Source organism: Asparagus officinalis, chromosome 6 (assembly GCF_001876935.1).
Source record: "Asparagus officinalis chromosome 6, Aspof.V1, whole genome shotgun sequence".
Classification (NCBI taxonomy): domain Eukaryota; kingdom Viridiplantae; phylum Streptophyta; class Magnoliopsida; order Asparagales; family Asparagaceae; genus Asparagus; species Asparagus officinalis.
In genome coordinates, this window is record NC_033799.1 from 77,979,046 (window position 1) to 77,997,053 (window position 18,008).

Below are 18,008 nucleotides of genomic sequence, written 5' to 3' on the forward strand. Positions count from 1 at the left end.
GTTGGATAGTACTTGTCTAGGTCAAATAACCGTCTAGAGTTGCGTAAATAAAATTGCTTTGAATTTTGATTTCTCTGTGAAAATGATCAGTGTTTTGCACTTGCAAGGCTGCCCTAGTGGCCTTTCACTGTAATTTGACAGGCCCAGCCCAAAATTCCCACTCATTATAGGATAAATTAACTTGGGTTATCATTTGGAAAATTTTCGTTTGTGAATATATATAATTGGATTCAGTTAACAGACCTAGCTCGTTATTAATTAGTCAATATGATTGAGCGTATGTTATTCTCTCCAGTAAGCAACCAAATGAAAGAAACTGGATATTAGGAGAAATTTAAAACTCATAGTTTAATCTGATTGGTCCACTACTCTTGTTTGATATTGTTCATGCATGCAGCTTGGAGATACCATGATGGGACATCATAAAAAGAAAAAGAAAAAGAGAAAGAAAGAGTGAGGGAATTGTTAATCATTCATTAGATTAGATGCCCCCATAATCAATTAATTAGCGGAAGCTAGACTGGCTAAATACTGCATAAAAAAAATAACACGATAGTTGCGTGTTGATGGTAAACAAAGACAGTCACCTGAATCCGTTACGCATCCATATACAAGTACACTAGCATTGTGTTAAGTGCACTTGATCACATCACATCACAAGTGATTATGATGGAATCTTATACATGGAATCTTAAGGAGAGATTAGTTATCTCACGGAATCTTAAGAACAGCAAAACTGGCGAATCAACACGAGCTCACACGGCACGCACGAGTCACTTTCCCGATCGCATCATGCATAGAGGAACTTGAGTCTCAAACACATACTCTTCCAGCACTTGGCCCCCTGTATATGTATATAAATCTCATGCAACCGTTGATCCCATGCATGATATCCACTTACTTGCAACATTTAATTCGTCATTAATTAATCAAATATAAAGTCATGGAGTACTCGCGAACAATATTTAGCTGTAGTAATTTCTGGCTAGCTTTGCTCATGGTACTGAGCATCTGGGCCTCTCAGGCTGCAGCATCACGCGGCCTGAACGAAATGTCGATGGCCGAGAGGCACGAGCAGTGGATGTCGAAGCACGGTCGTGTTTACAAGGATGCAGCAGAGAAGGCTCGTCGATTCGAGATATTCAAGGCCAACATGGATCTTGTCGAATCGTTCAACTCCAAGAATAACAACAAGTTCAGGTTGGGCGCCAACCAGTTTGCTGATCTGACCAACGATGAGTTCAGAGCTCGCAACGGGTTTAAGCCCCGCTGGTCGAAGGGTGCAGCCAGGAGTACTTTCAGGTACGAGAACGTTACGGCCGTGCCGACCTCTATGGATTGGAGGAAAAAGGGCGCGGTTACTCCCGTAAAGGATCAAGGCCAATGCGGTGAGCAGATATACGTATATTACTTTTGCCATGTCACCTAATTTTGGTACGCCTAGCTTAATCAATAGATTATGATAATAACATATATACCGTATATATATATATATATATATGTCGAACAATTAATCTCCCCTCTAATTTAATAATAATAATAATAATAATAAACGCCGTGCGTTGCACAGGATGTTGATCCGGATGTCTTGTATCTTTAACGTCTTGCACCGTCCTCAACATTCTCAACGGAGGCCATATGAGACTGCACACAGCCTCATCTTCTCGAGCGGAACTGGCTTGGTCAGCATATCGGCTGGATTGTACCTCGTATCAATCTTCACAAGCTTAAACTCGTTCTTGATTTGTCATCTCTGTATGTCATGGTGTTTCATGTCAACATGCTTAGTCCGAGCATGGAATGCGTCGTTCTCTGACAAGTGAATAGCACTCTAACTGTCGCAGTAGATAAAGTATTTCTCAAAGCTAACTCCAAGCTCGAGAAGAAAAACCTTCAACCATAGTAACTCCTTTGCTGCTTTTACTGCAGACACGTACTCCGCTTCGGTTTTCACGGGGGAGTACGGGACCGACCTCGATCATGGAGTGACGACCGTGGGGTACGGCACAGCGAGCGATGGGACCAAGTATTGGCTGGTGAAGAACTCGTGGGGATCGTCGTGGGGGGAGAAGGGGTATATCAGGATGGAGAGGGATGTTGATGCTGATGAAGGGCTCTGCGGCATTGCTATGCAGGCCTCATACCCAACGCATGCTTAATCAAGATTCAGGGAACAGCGTACGAGATGTGTGTGTGTGTATATATATGTGTGTGTGTGTGTGTGGCGCGTATATGCGCGTAAATCGATCAAATGTGAAGATGCATGGGTGTGTAGTAGATGCAATTAGTATATACGTACATCTCTTGCTGCTACAAATTAAAGTGCCAATTAATTTGCAGCAAGCTAGAGGTATGCTGTGTGTAAGTAGGATGCCTGCAGTTTGCATTTCATCAATTTGGGTGTATATAAATTAATCCATGCTTGTTAAGGATTGCAGGTCAATCATGTTTCTCTTGCAATTATTAGTTAATGATTCGTTATTAATTGTGTGCAGCCTTACTACGTAAAACTATGGTTTCGTATGGGAATTCAATCAGAATGTCGTTTTCAAAATAGGACTTTGCTAAAACTGAATAAGAGATCATATAAGACGAGCGTGACAACCTTTTGTTAAAAAAAAAAATTACAAGAATAACTAAAAGTAACTCTGCTTAATATGTACGTCTTTATCATTTTGCTAAATTTTGAGTAGTGATTGATCAAAAGGAATTACTTTCAGCGACAAGGATGTACAAGAAAGTGGGTCAAGAACAGACAGGGAATTACACAGGCTCCACACCGTACAATGGTCCTCTTGGAACAAGAAATTAACATTTAAAATCCGTAAAACTATATTAGAATTAATCCTGATCAGTTTAAATTGTTTTGTGTTTGACATGCTCGAATTAAGTGAGCTAGGATTGGTCCGGTTTCACTTTGGGAGTATTCTCTTGTTCTTTTTTTCTTTTTTAATTAAAAACTCCTGTGGAACAAAGCTAGTCGTCTAGTTATTTTAAATATTGTAAGTGTCTAAAAATGCCTATAGATTCCCGCACGCAGCTCGAGATGAAGAGAAGACGATGAACGTCATCATCCGAGTTAAGAAGGATTATACAAGTGCCCGCCGCGCCGCGCTTATCGGCCAGCTGATCCAAGTGCCCGCCATGCTTGTCAGTCAGCTCCAAATGCCAGCCGCACTTATCGACCGTGGTCTGCCGCGCCCACGCGGGTCACCGTGGTCTGCCGCGCACCCGTAACTGCCTAAAATGCGTTTTTGACGTGTTTCTTGATATTTCTCGGGATTTGTTCGTTTCAGAGCATTTCAATTGATTGGATATCATCTCTAAACGGAATTAGGCCGTTGTCAACTGAAGATATGGCCAAATCCTTTGTTCTTATCCAACTTAGATGATCAAAAAGGGTTCTAATGCTGAGATCTGCCTGCGATTGCTGAGTGGGCTTGTAATACAAAAAAAAAACAATATCAGATTGATGATGTTTGCTATCCACCAATGTCTCTCTGATGCCTAAGTCAGACTCTTGCAAAAAGAGATAAAAAACAAAAGGTATTTAGGCTAGGGCTTTTAGAGAAAGATGATCATCAACCGGGTCAACGGTGGTGGGCCTAAGTTTTGACCTTTTCTTTTCTTACCTTAGGTAAGAGAGGTATTGATATTTATTGCCTAGGGCAGATCAAGCTCTACATGTATCATCATCCTGAAGGTCAAGGTTGTTATGACATATAGTAGACCTTTAAAGTATTACTTGGCCTACAAGGTATTTACTTGGTGTCAAGTGTAAATACTTGGCCTACAAGGTATTTACTTGATGTCAAGTGTAACCACATGGCAGTACCTCATTGGCGTAGGATGATACAGTCAACGCTTGTGTAGATTAGGTAGTTATAAAAGTCAACAGATAGAGAGATGGAATACACACTTGATATGTCCTAACATGGTATGTTGAGGATGTGATACTATTCGATCAACCAACTCCAATTAGGACATACTGCCATTTGGAATGGGCCAAGTCAAGATAAGCCATGGTAACCCGACCTATTGAGACCGGTTACTACGGACCTATATCATTGTATTTCAAGCTTTCAAGTCAGTCCATATGTCGTGACCAAGTTATAGACTGAGTGCAGAAGTTTCATACTCAAATGAGTTGAAGTGCGTACCTAGTTGATACTGAGTAAATATTCCACCATGAAGTGGTGTGGCTAACCCAAATGTAAGGTTGTATGTACAACAACAATGATAATAACTGTTATATCCACTGATAATTAAGATGTTGGTTTGTTATCACAAATATCAGTAGATTAACATAACTAAGATCCATAACTATTGATAGAAAAGGAAAATATTGGAAAAATAATTGAAAATGAAAAAAATTAATGCAGGCCGTAGGCCAGGCTGGGTCCGGTATAGACATGGAGTCAGAGTCTTCGGTCAGGCACGCCGAGGCTCGGCCAAATTTGGGCCTGAACTGGTGCGGCTACGAAATCGGTCGGGCCGGTTCATAGGTCAGGCCCGACACAGCACACGCCCACCCCTACATCTATGCACATACAATGTTGGATATTTTTAAAGAAAAGGCAATTTTGCCTTAATGAATTCTAATAAATTTTTGTAATTAAAATATGCAATTAAAATATGTTTTAATGTGTTTTAATTTGTAATTAAAATGGGCATAATGACTATACATTATGACGAACGTTACGAAATTTATTGAGGGATTTTGTAACGGCTCTTTTCAACCCCTATATAAACAACATATGTTGAGCTCAAGAAACATGAAGAAAAATGTGGAAAACTTATCTTGTTTTCTTTTCTCCTCTACATATCATTTTCATCTATACTTTAGTTTTACTTTATGGGCAACTTCTTCATCTGAGCTAAAGCTCTGCACTCTCGCCCGAGTGCAGAGGCCGGGCCGTTTCCGGGGGTTTTTACCGCTAGGGGAGAAGGGATCATCTGCGCCAGGGCGATAGGCGGGTCCTCAATCTTCTAGGGCAGTGTTTACACGACTGCTCCTGATCAGGCCTGTTTCTCTAATTTATATTATCTATATTTGATGTATTATTTATTTAATTTCCGGGTTTAAATTCATGCTATAATCTTTATTTATTTGATAAATTCCCAACAATCTAGAAGATTGATAATTCATAGTTGTTATTTAAAAAAAATTAAAATAAAAAATTTTAAAAATTTCTGTTCATCAAAAGTTTACTGTTCACCCGAGAATTTACTGTTCAGAAACATCATGTAATTTTTTATTTACTGTTTGTTTAGAAAATTACTGTTTAAAAAAATTATTGCTAATTGCTTGATTATCTATTAATTGTTTTTAAAAAAAAATCAGTTTTGGTACTGTTCACTCAGAAAAATACAGTAACTGTTTAAAAAATTATTTAACTATTACTATTCATCCTAAATAAATAAAATTTTGTAATTAGTTGCTTTAATTAAAAAACGTTACTATTTATTTATTTTTAAGAATGTTAATGCTCATTTATAAAAATGTCGTTACTGTTCATTCTTAAAAAATGACGTTACTGTTTAATTCTAAAAATGATGTTACTGTTCATTTATTTTGAAAACGGCACTGTTCATTTTATTTAAAAAGTTACTGTTCATGTAAACAGTTTTGGTTATTTTTAAAAAAAAATTGTAGCTAAATATTTCTGTTAATTTAATTTAACAGTTAATTACATTTGTCTTATAGTTGGTTTATAATCAATAATTATTGTAAGTTACGAATATCAAAGAACCTTTATTGGTTTCTAAAAGCCTAGTTTATATTTGTTAGTATCATCTAAAGCCTACCCTTATTCCCTTGTGCTAGTGAATATGCTCTGTATTTGAACGTTGATGATCACCAATAAATAATTTGAGCTTTTAATACTTATTTATGTTTGAAAGTCTCATATGCATGGTTTTGACAAGAATAAAGAAAACAAAATAGATGCTTTGAAATATCTGGATTTGTTCATGGTTTAATACTTTTATTTCTTTAAGCTATCAATAATATGATGCCTTCTATTAATAATTTCATACATTAGTGTATTTATGCATCTAATAAGCTTAGTACAGAATGTGGTAAAAGTGAATGCAAATTTGTTCAGCAACTTCTGTGGCAGTTGTCTGCAGCAGATGAGTTTTTACTCTCAAGACATGAAAATCATGAGGTTCGAACATCAATAGGTAAACCCCTCCTCGGTCTTATCCAACATATGTTTGCAGTATAATTGCTAGGCAATTTAAATGATTGCAGGAAATAATTTAAAGTTTCTATATACTGTTAAGGAACAAAAACTCATTGAGTGAACCGATTCAAGTTTTCTTGGATTAGTTGGTGTCTAAGGCAAGGTTTAAGGGTTGCGTAACGCGCTCTGCAAGGAACGAGGTACTTAATTGATCTTTGATCAACCTCTATTACTATCCTTACCTGGCTAACTACCCGGGTAAAACTTTAATCTTTTCACTTTAGGAGTTTTTGGTTTGGAATAAGAGGACCGGAATTATGTGAAAATTCATATGCATTTATTTAATTACGCTTCTTGCATCATATATTGCCTAATGATAAATGATCAATATATGAGCGAACAAAATCAAAGAGGTGCATCTTTTAAAATTCTATTTTATATGGTGGATTATATTTCAAATCTTCAAATGTAAAGTTCATCTCCTTTATTGCATCATGATGGATATTGCAATAAATGTTCATATGTCCTTTTAGATAACTTGCATTTGTTACATGATTAATTACAAGGTTTTATGCAAGAATGCACTTGTAAAATTTAAAGCACGTATGTACAAATATTATTATTATTATTATTTGTATAAGAGGTGGTACTAGAAAATGGCAACATAAATTTGGAAGGTCTCCTTTGTAGTGCTCTTGATACCACTTGCACAGAAACCGAATGGTTAAAAGATCTACTATCTGAACTTCCTTTGGTCCCTAAACCTTCTCCTCCTATTTTTATTCATTCTGATTCTAGATCTACCATAAAGCTTCTAAAAAAAGTACATGTAAATAAAAAACTTAACAGACATGTTCAAATAAGATATAAGTCTGTACAACGCCTATTAGGCAAAGTTGTGATCTTGGACTTTGTAAAGTCTGAGAAAAATCTTGCTGACCCTTTGACTAAGGGATTATCCAGGAGTGTGGTTCTGGATTCATCGAGGGAGATGGGGTTAAGCCCATAGATGAGGTCACTGACAGCGGCAACCCAACCCTTATTTGGAGACGTAGTCCCAATGTCGGTTCAATGTGGTAGAAACAAGCTGGACAAGTGACTCTCGTGTGGAGCATCGACCTAGATATATTTATATATCATTATGTAGCATTTGCTACTACCCCTTCTCTATGATGACGATGCTCTTATGATACAGCTGGCTAGGCTGAGTTTTACTCTTAATAAGTCCAACGCGTGTATTGTGGGGGGTATTAAATAAACAGCTGTAGTACCCTTTGAGGACTTACCTACGTGAGAGGAACCGTGATGGCCGCGGTTAGGGGGGGCTGGGCTAACCCCTAGAAACTCTCATGAGTCGGTTTTTTGTGAGCATGGCCTTTAACGCTCAACCCGCTTTGCTCAATAGATGAAGCGTATTGTGTGTGTTTTTATCAATACCTGATTAAAGGGGCCTAATTCAAGGCCTAGTCCATTATGTCCCTCAGGTGGCGATGAACTCACTAAGGAAAGGTTCAAAGCCGAAAGCTACCTTTCCCGAATTCACGATACGATAGGTTGCCCAACCTATTTTCATTTTGTGATTTATTAATTTATTTATTGATTTTTAAGTTTTCAGTCAATATTGCCTTTTGGGGGGGACTGTTTGATATTTTTAAAGAAAAGGTAATTTTGCCTTAATGAATTCTAATAAATTTTTGTAATTAAAATATGCAATTAAAATATGTTTTAATGTGTTTTAATTTGTAATTAAAATGGGCATAATGACTATACATTATGACGAACGTTACGAAATTTATTGAGGGATTTTGTAACGGCTCTTTTCAACCCCTATATAAACAACATATGTTGAGCTCAAGAAACATGAAGAAAAATGTGGAAAACTTATCTTGTTTTCTTTTCTCCTCTACATATCATTTTCATCTATACTTTAGTTTTACTTTATGGGCAACTTCTTCATCTGAGCTGAAGCTCTGCACTCTCGCCCGAGTGCAGAGGCCGGACCGTTTCCGGGGGTTTTTACCGCTAGGGGAGAAGGGATCATCTGCGCCAGGGCGATAGGCGGGTCCTCAATCTTCTAGGGCAGTGTTTACACGACTGCTCCCGTCAGGCCTGTTTCTCTAATTTATATTATCTATATTTGATGTATTATTTATTTAATTTCCGGGTTTAAATTCATGCTATAATCTTTATTTATTTGATAAATTCCCAACATACAAGACATGTTAAATTTGTGCATGCCATACGCAAATAATTTCTCCTTTATTAGTATATTGTTTGCTCTCCTCGGAGTTTTGAGTTTGAGTTGATGTATTGCCAAGTCCTCTCTTATAATTAACTTGTTTGTACTCATTTGGCAAGTTACATCCGATTCATCCCAACACGTATACATCGGTTCAAAAATTAAGGAGCAAAATTAGTGAAACTTGCAATTACGCATGATATACTAAAAGCGGATCGGATATGTTTGAAAGGGTTGGCGTAATTAGGAAGCTAAAAAAACGTAGAACGAGTAAGAGGTGAGATTTGGATTAAGATTAAGATGAAGGTGACGGTACGTGTTTATTCAAAGTCGAAGGAAGAGTTTGGGGGCGGGCATGCATAAAGACTTTTAGTTTCAACGCTAGCTAACAAGATTTGGATGGGTCGTTGCTGCGCCCTGTCTGACTAGACTAGATTATTATCTAATCCACATAATTACTAAATATTATCGAAAATCGGAAGATCAATTTGCCACTTGTTCCTTATACAAGCTCATAGAAAAGTATCGAATTAAATGTTCACAAAATAAATATCAATCCTTGAATCATCAAATTCCAGGACTCAGTGCGCAGATAGATAGGCGTCAAGTGCGTTCTCACTGGATCCTACCTGGGTCCAGTCCAGCCATTCGACCGGACGAGAGATTGTCGGATGAGTGCGCACAGGTGACGTCAGTAGCCCAATTGGTTGTGGTTGCTAAAAAACTGCCAGGCCCAGTGCGGCCCAACTCATGCTCAACGGCCGAAAGCTGTGCCCGTATCTGACTGACTGACGGTGTTTACTTATTATTATTATTAAAACGAATAATTATATCTATAAAAAGGGGAGGATCTCTCGGCTTCCTGATAGATAGTCCCAGCCAAGGTCCCTCGCACCCCAAAAAAATAAAAAAAACAAAAAAAAATAATAATAATTAATGAGGATGGGGAAAGGGTGGGCGATCGCGCTTCATGGGGGAGCCGGCGACATTCCCCTGACGCTGCCCCCGGAGCGGAGGATCCCGAGGGAGGAAGCCCTCAGGCGGTGCCTGGACCTCGGAGTCGCCGCCCTCAAAGACGGCGCGCCCCCTCTCCCTCCCTCCCTCCTCTCTTATTACTACTACTGTTGTTGCTAATGTTGCGCAGGTCCGTGGGTTGGAGGACTGCCCGCACTTCAATGCTGGGGTGGGCTCCGTTCTGACGAGTGCTGGCACCGTCGAAATGGAGGCGTGCATCATGGACGGGAACACTAAACAATGCGGAGCCGTGTCCGGCCTCTCCACGGTCGTTAACCCCGTATCCCTCGCCCGCCTCGTGATGCACAACACCCCGCACGTTTACCTCGGATTCGACGGTGCCGAGGCCTTCGCGAGGGCCCAGGTAATTATAGCCCCTCTGGTTTCTTTTGACACGGGGCCCGAGAGCCACCGAGATTATATTAACTGTTTGGGGTTAAAATTACCCAGGGTGTTGAAACTGCAGACACGGGCCACTTCGTAACTGCTGAAAACGTTGAGAGGCTGAAACAAGCCAGAGAAGCTCACCGGGTCCAGGTATCTCAGCTGCCTGCACGCGTCCTCGTGTGTTGTCTTTCTGTTTTTTTTTTGTTTTATGTCACCTGGATACCCAATGATACGTATGTATTGTAAACGCTTGTTTCTCTGACTGTGGAGTTCCTAATTGCTCGGATGATGCACCTTTACAGATAGATTTCACTCAGCCCGTGGCTCCTCACAAGGCACCATCCACAGAGGATGAAGGTGACAGTCGAATCGGTACCGTTGGTTGCGTCGCCGTAGATTGCGATGGGAACTTGGCTGCAGCTACCTCTACTGGTGGGCTAGTGAACAAGATGGTGGGCAGGATTGGTGACACTCCCCTCATTGGTGCAGGCACCTATGCCAATCATCTGTGTGCAGTCTCGGCTACAGGCCGTGGTGAAGCAATCATACGGGCCACTGTCGCCCGTGATGTCGCTGCTTTGATGGAGTACAAAGGGCTCTCCCTCAAAGAAGCAGCCTCCTACGTTATCGACAGGGTTCCCAAAAGCAGTGTGGGTCTCATTGCTGTCTCTGCTGATGGGGAGTTTGTGATGCCTTTTAACACCAGGGGCATGTTCAGAGCTTGTGCTACTGAAGATGGGTACTCCGAGATTGGGATTTGGCATTCCGGGGCTGACTCCTCCGACCAGCAGTAGGGCTCTAATGGTCAGGCTGTGTCGTGTTGCGCTGTGCCGTAGTAGGTGTTATGTAAAACTCACATAAAGGGTAGCCTGTGCTTCGATTTCATTCTGTAGCATGTTGCTGCTGTTAATCCATTGAATACAGTTAGACCGCATCCTGCTTATTTTGTTGCTCTCGCTGGAATTTAGCCTGTTGTGGTTCTAAGAGCCTCGGTCCATGTACTTGCGTGCAGCAAGTTCTGAATTACGCATGCATGGTAAACCCTTGCAAGAATCAAAGCACCCCACCCAAAAAAGAAAAAAAGAGATTCATAAGAGAAATATTCCACAAAGGCCAACTAGTAAATGAAGCTACTAGGTCACAGCCATTTCCACCATCAGACAATAGTAACGCCGTAAATGAATCTTCGCACCAGAAAAATAAAGATTCAGAGCAGCGTACAACATCGCACCAGAAAAATAAAGATTCAGAGCAGCGTACAACATCGCACCAGAAAAATAAAGATTCAGAGCAGCGTACAACATCACATCAGCAACAACATATCATTATTCGCTTCAGCCAAGCTTGCGCATCCAGTAGGCAAACACATTGCGGCCACAGACACTTTATCAGCAAACTCCATAATTCATAAACATCACAAAACGAATTTCGCAGGGAAGGCCAACATTACATTAGAGATGACCATAAGGTCCACGAATAATAACAATGAAGGAAAGAAATTTTTTTGAATAAATTGCATTGCAGAAGAGCATCGTCAACAGAATCAAATTTCAGCACCATGATTGACACGAGTCTATTTCCTCAGCAAAACGTTGCTGGAAATGGAAGTCCCGCAGCAATCCAGTTACTTACGAAAGCAATACAGAAGCTATTATAAACATACAAGACTAATTATACATATCTAAGTCAATAAATTTAAGGTTGAAAAGGTGCCTACAACATCTATCTTATACAAACACAAATAAGCCTGTAGAGATGGTGTTTTCATGACCAGCACCAGCACTTATACAAGCGGGGACAGGATGGAGAGGCGATAACAAAAGGTATAGTTTAGAAAGTCAACATTAAGAGTTATGATACACATTCATACCGTCCCAAACTATAATCAAACTTTCACCTTGACCTTCTTGCCTTTGGGTACAGGGAGCTCTTCTTTATCGGAGTCTTCATCTTCATTATCATCTTCATCCTCTTCAGCGTCATCAGCTAACTTGGTTAATTCTTCTTGAATCATTAGTTTTATAGCTGGTTTCCTCGGTGTCAGATCTACTTTATAATAGGTAGCTGAAAATGATGAATCGCATTAAGAAAACACCACTAGTTTATTTTACGAACAGAAAAGGAACTAAAGAAATCTGATTCAAATGATCACGTACCGAGTTGCTTAAGAATGTCAGTGAAAGTGGCCTGAAATATGAAATACACAAGATAATATAAACAATAAAAAAATATACATTAAAAAACCAATAAAAATGATTAGAAAGCACACCCGCACAAGATTTGAAATGAATAGGTGTCTAGTTTCCATTATTTTATTCAAGCAAACTAGCTATTTTACAGAATCTCCAGGGCGTACTCTGTTAACTCAAAAAATTATTAGTACAGAGAAGCTTACCGTGTTGAAGTCAACTTTCTTGAGAATTTCACATATGGTTTTCCTTAGCTCCTCTTTGCTTGGATTAGATTGTCCAGCCCCTTCTGATTTAGCCTTGCCTCCAGTTCCCCTTTTACCTTTGATCATGGCACAGAGAAGAATCAGATAAAAGATGAAAGAGCTGGGCATCAACAACACTTATCTATTTACTAAGTTAGAAGTAACATAGTGAAAGCAAGGCACATTGCGGTATGCGAGCATTGGAAAATCAAGCAAAAACAGGAACTGTTTTTATCATAGGAGGGATATTACATGCCTAGGGAGTAAGGGATGGTTGATTGGATCATACCTACTGCTGCTCAGGCTGCAGCAACTCAAGCAACAATATAAGTACAGTTTCATGTTACCAAGCAGACACTTGGGGGGAGTTCAAGGAAAGAAAACAAAAAAAACTCAGAAGATATCTCAAAAACTGAAAAGGATGTTGCTGATGGTGGCAGTACTATGGGTAAGGACCCATGTAAAAATATACAGAGGTTGACCCACGCAGAATTCCAAACAGGCGACCTATCTAGATTCCAAATAGGTGAAGATTGCAAATAGGTCGATGCTAAGCTTCATAATTAGTTTTAAGAGATCACGGCATAAAAGAGGAGAACAAGAAAATTTTCAAGAGACTCAATAAGATTAATGTAAAACAAATGAATAGAAAAAATTACATTGATTAAAATTAGCTCAAAATAAACTGATGTGTCCAGAGACTAGCATAATATTGCTTCAATTACCTTTGTTTTAGAGTCTTAACATTTTCAGCTTCTGAGGACTTAACAGTTAAAAAAAGAGTTGAAAAACAATCAGAAAACTTATCAATGAATCATTGAATCATGTGGCTCCCTGAACGATAAAATATATGAAGAATGACATTACATGAAAGTAGTCAAAGTACAACATCCATTTAAAGGGGGAAAACATCATATAAGGTTCTAGTTATTGTTTGATCACTAGCAAGCAAACATGCATATGCAAGTCATGAAACATGAGCCAAACAGTAGCCACTAAACTAGAATTGAGGGTTTTGCATCAATCCCTGCATAATGTTGAGAACTGGAGATACATTAGGTTGCCAGCTAGTAAAGAGTGAAAACACATAAAAGAATGGAAAACACACGGCACAGGCCTAAAGACCTCAGATTATCAGTCGTATCAAAACTGGTGATATTCCCTGTTGGTCTCAATTTACCTTACTGATGGCATAAAATGATATATTACTCCAGCAAGAGTTTGGCTTAGATTTGTTTTAGTAATTTTAAATGGTTAAAAATGACACCATGGAGCAGCAAAAGGTGAACCCAGTTCAGCATCCACATTCCACAGAGATCATTTACCTACTGCTTGATTCTCGGAAAACATGGAACATGTGAAGAAAAGACAAACCTTTAGATTTCTCTTTTACATCCTGCTTTGCAGCTGATCTCTTCTTGGGTGGCTCAACAATTTTCTTCTTCCTAACAAAAACCTTTTCACCTAAATCATTGCTCTCATCAGACTTCAAGCGTGCAGAGGATGGTGTCTTTGTAGGGCTCTTTGCGGCTGTCATTGGAGCGATCTTCTTAGAACTGCTTTCAGTCTTCACCTTCTCTTTCTTTGAAGAGTTTTGTTTCTTGGAAGTTGTTTTCACACTTTTTTTGTCTTTTCCAGACTCCTTATCATCTTCATCTTCAGATTCATCACCATCTTTCTCATGTGCTTCTTCAGATTCATTTTCCTTTTCACTTTCTGAGTGCTCAAGTTCTTCGTCCTCATTGGTAACAACATTTTCATTATCCTCTTCCTCGTGCTCATCCTCATATTCATCGTGTTCATCCTCATCTTCAGTATCTATTGCACTCTTGTCTCTGGAACTCAGTGTGCCCTCACTCTTCATTCGCTTCTGCAAGAATTTAAGGCTCATGGATATAAAATGTAAGAACAATTTGACAAGCAACTTGAACAAGAAATACTTCCAACAAAAAACTTACAATAGTTTTAAGACTAAAAAGAAGAGTATAAAATGAAAACATAGCAAAATAAGGGGAAAAAAGTATCTATAAATATGCATATATGACATGTAACCAACCAAATGTCCAGTTTAAATGCACATACTTTCCTAGACCGCTTCACAACTACGTCTTCTGTGCTTTTTGATGCACTTGCTCTCCTACGCTTCCGTGATTTTGGACTTGGCTGCAAAAAGTAATAGGGGCATAGATAAAGATAGTTTCTTCAGAAATATGAAAGACATATTGCAAGTCACTAATCCCTGTACAAACAGTACCACTAATATGCATATCCTAAGGCAAGAAATTATATAAAGTATATATGCAGTAGACAGACAACTCTATCAAACATTTCATCAGAGCTGATTACTTTATTCACATCTGAAACAAACCTGCTCCTTCTCAGCAAGTAAGACATCAGTTGTAGCATGAGGAGCTGCCAAAAAGTCCACAAGCTTCCCTATGATGTCCTCCTGCAAAGGCATTTCCAAACTCACAAAATGTCATGATAGACTACATGCATTACAACAATAAAACAGCCAAAGGTTTTCAGACTACAAAGTCACAGCACTAAGATGCCAACCTTTCTAGTATTAGCTTTTGAAACAGATATATCCAACAAATCGCAGAGATCAAGTAGAGCATCTTTAACACATTTGTCTAGTCTCTCCTTAACCTTTGCTCTTTGCTTATCCTGTAAGCATTAGAAAAGGAAATACAGAATTCAAATCAAACAAATAACCAGACAAAAATAAGAACATACATCTTGCAATTACAGAAAGAAAATCTGTATCGGTAGAAAATAAACAAAGAAAATCTGTATCGGTAGAAAATAAACAAAGAATATCTGTATCGGTAGAAAATAAACATCTAACTATAAGAAATATATGTAAGAATGAAAGGGAAGGCTTACATCACTCTCATGCCATGAAAATCCAGAAAATCTGAGAATATGATTTTTAAAGTCAACTGCCTGAATTGGAAGCAATACAACAGCTTGATTAGATAATAGAGAAGCCAATATTATAAACTATCAAAGACAAAGCAGAAGATAATGCCATATAAACAGAGTTTAAGAACTCAAGCAGAAGAATTTATTCAACATATCAGATTCAGAAATAATCAGCAACAATAACGATCCAAAAACCATCCTTTTATAGAAGAAATATCAGCAGATGTGTGTGTGTGTGTGAGAGAGAGAGGGAATAGGGAAGGAGAGCAGGAGACAACCAGTGAGCAAGCAGGAGGAAGCAACAACATTATAATATCAATAATTAGGAAATGAGAAGACACTTGATTAGAGAATTAGGGGAAGCAAAGACTATATTAATATTGGTTATAGAAACAACAAGGACACTTATTAAGGAAAATAGGAAACTTGATATTATATTTATATAATAATACATAACGAGCAGAAGAAATGCTAATAAAACAGAATTTGAGAACTCAAGCAGGACACTTAAGACTTGGTTCATAAATGAGCTCAGAAGCTAACTCATTGACAGAAACAAAACTTGGGTGTCGTGAGTATTTGTAGGAGGGTTGGAGAGCTTACTTCAGCCATTACAAAATAATATGTACTGCTCATATTTAAAAAAAATAAGCCAGTGCAAGTTGGTCCCTAGCAAAATAAGCCTCTGTAAAATCCACATTTTCAAACTATTATCCTAAAGAGATGCTTTTCTCCTAAAAGGATTGCTCTATAATTCCAGAACTCCAAGAGCATACCCTGACTTGAGAAGATTACCCAACCCAAAGGTTACCCTACTATAAATATAGATCATGAACTACATGATGAAAGACTCAAGAAACACAGTTCAAGAATTCATGTAGCAGCAAATCCTAAAGGCTCCAGATATATCTGAAACAATCAGATCCTTCTGGATAGATCCTTTCCCTTATACTCTGGTTTTTGATGATGAACTGGGTTTGATCTATTGGGATCACATATTGGTCTACTGCAACAACAGACAATAAAGAGGAAAGTTAATTCATTGTTTAAACAAATTGCACATTCCCTAACAGTACAAGGAGCATCAAACATCTTAAAATACGTAAATAAAATTTAAAGGTAAGTACTCTAATTATATAAAGACCGAATTGACCAACGGAAACGTGTGGTAAGAGAAGAAGATAGGTAATTAACAAAGTAATAAAATACTTCCATCACCTTTCCCTTCCTTCCAAAAAGCGTCTGATGAAGCAATTTAAGATCACCTGGCTTCTTTCTAGCTAATTTGTGCGCCACTGAAAAAAGATCCGAGAATGTGTCACAAATGTGTAAACTACTACAAAACAATACTGTACAGTTTTAACAACAGTTGCAAAGAAATATAATTAACAAAAAATGTCATAAACATAACATACTAACATTGCAATCAATGTGCACTAAACACCCAGCCTCTCACCCATTACACTACAAAACAAGGAATTGATCTCACTGAAGGCACTAGTTAGGAAGCTTAACCTGTGTTTTGGCTGAGGCTTTCTAGCCCTGTCTTGAACTATAGGACGTACTAAACATTCAGCTACAACGAAGGGATGCCAATAGTCTACTAAACATTCAGCTACAACAAAGGGATGCCAATAGTCTATTAAGCAGCTCAAAAGCAATGTTGAAATGAAAGAACCAACAATAGATAGCAAGCCTTGAGCATTGACTCCGGTCCTTTAGCCAAAAATAGATAGTAAGCCTAGTCCTGCTTGTGCACTTGGTAACAAGAGATCCGGGATCAGGTTGCCTTTTTTAGTGGTATCCATTATAGAGAAAACCCCTTAGGATGAAATTAGAAAAATGACGAACTCTTTTTCCTCATTTGGCATCTGCCGGTATTTGGAGGGGTCACATTAGGTAGCTGGTACCAAGAATAAAACTAAATTGAAAATCTACTAATCCTAAGGGATACACATTTGCGAGCCGCCAAATGTAGTGTGATGCCCAGCAAGAACAATAAATTTTAACTGAATAGAGATGCCCCTTCTTAGAACTGAATAGATATATTTAATAAAAGATTCATGTATTTAATTAAAAATATAAGGATTAAAGGATTCGTTGACAATATTACGCTAAAGAATATACAACTTATAAATCAACCAATACAATTAACCAGCTATTACATGGCATTTCATCCATAAGTAGCACAACCACAAAGAGCACCAGCAATTAAAGCATAGGAGAAACAGGGAATGCACTTATGACAACATACACTTGATCTACGAGAGTTGGCTGCTAATTAAATTTAATTTAGTAGCAAGCATACTAGAACCAATACGTACAACGCAAAGCACATATAAACCATGTTACCAATATTACGTGTCATGAGTTGTCCTAAGTAGCAGGGTTATGCTTACCAAAATAAACAACCCCAGCTATGATGTATTAAATGCAGGTATATATAGATGTTTTGCAGATGTGCAAGCATACAAATGCTATAGAATCAATATTATGCTCTGTACCTTTGCTTATATACAATGCATGACCTATAAACTCATTCATTACTTTCTAATAATATGATATATATATATATATATATATATATAGAGAGAGAGAGAGAGAGAGATGGGTATGCTTGGTACCAAGCACAAAAAGTTATGTTTGGTAGTGAGGTGTCACATCCCCTCCACTCATTCAAATGGTTGCACATCCCCATGCACTCCTCAACCCATGTGAATGTGGTCCCCCATTTGAATGAGTGGAGGGGGATGTGCCACCTCACTACCAAGCACAAAATTTGTGCTTGGTACCAAGCATACCCATTTCTCTCTCTCTC

At 38.5% G+C, this 18,008-nt stretch overlaps 3 protein-coding genes across 3 annotated transcripts in view; 2 read left to right on the forward strand and 1 right to left on the reverse strand.

Moving 5' to 3' along the window:
* Positions 944 to 2,159, forward strand: LOC109846365 (senescence-specific cysteine protease SAG39-like). The gene is made up of 2 exons (XM_020415590.1): positions 944 to 1,388; positions 1,930 to 2,159. Exons 1-2 carry the CDS (start codon positions 944 to 946, stop codon positions 2,157 to 2,159), a joined length of 675 nt encoding a protein of 224 aa, XP_020271179.1.
* Positions 9,284 to 10,771, forward strand: LOC109845404 (isoaspartyl peptidase/L-asparaginase 1). Its single transcript, XM_020414658.1, has 4 exons — positions 9,284 to 9,518; positions 9,559 to 9,805; positions 9,892 to 9,978; positions 10,131 to 10,771. Exons 1-4 carry the CDS (start codon positions 9,364 to 9,366, stop codon positions 10,620 to 10,622), a joined length of 981 nt encoding a protein of 326 aa, XP_020270247.1. The 5' UTR covers positions 9,284 to 9,363; the 3' UTR covers positions 10,623 to 10,771.
* The window catches only part of LOC109844672 (myb-like protein X), a 13,350-nt gene continuing 6,794 nt past the window's right edge, over positions 11,453 to 18,008 (reverse strand). The window contains exons 4-12 of the mRNA XM_020413790.1: positions 16,409 to 16,485; positions 15,152 to 15,211; positions 14,822 to 14,932; positions 14,631 to 14,711; positions 14,345 to 14,425; positions 13,637 to 14,132; positions 12,224 to 12,339; positions 11,985 to 12,015; positions 11,453 to 11,892 (exon numbers count right to left, since the gene is read on the reverse strand). Of these exons, the coding sequence (XP_020269379.1) occupies positions 11,714 to 11,892; positions 11,985 to 12,015; positions 12,224 to 12,339; positions 13,637 to 14,132; positions 14,345 to 14,425; positions 14,631 to 14,711; positions 14,822 to 14,932; positions 15,152 to 15,211; positions 16,409 to 16,485 (1,232 nt within the window). The 3' untranslated portion in view covers positions 11,453 to 11,713. The remainder of the gene's footprint in view (positions 11,893 to 11,984; positions 12,016 to 12,223; positions 12,340 to 13,636; positions 14,133 to 14,344; positions 14,426 to 14,630; positions 14,712 to 14,821; positions 14,933 to 15,151; positions 15,212 to 16,408; positions 16,486 to 18,008) is intronic.

Coding starts and splice junctions, on each gene's coding strand:
- LOC109846365 (XM_020415590.1), top strand. CDS start 944: ATGGAGTACTCGCGAACAATATTTAGCTGTAGTAATTTCTGGCTAGCT. Junction 1,389..1,929: donor AAAGGATCAAGGCCAATGCG/GTGAGCAGATAT, acceptor CTTTTACTGCAG/ACACGTACTCCGCTTCGGTT.
- LOC109845404 (XM_020414658.1), top strand. CDS start 9,364: ATGAGGATGGGGAAAGGGTGGGCGATCGCGCTTCATGGGGGAGCCGGC. Junction 9,519..9,558: donor AAAGACGGCGCGCCCCCTCT/CCCTCCCTCCCT, acceptor TACTGTTGTTGC/TAATGTTGCGCAGGTCCGTG. Junction 9,806..9,891: donor AGGCCTTCGCGAGGGCCCAG/GTAATTATAGCC, acceptor AAAATTACCCAG/GGTGTTGAAACTGCAGACAC.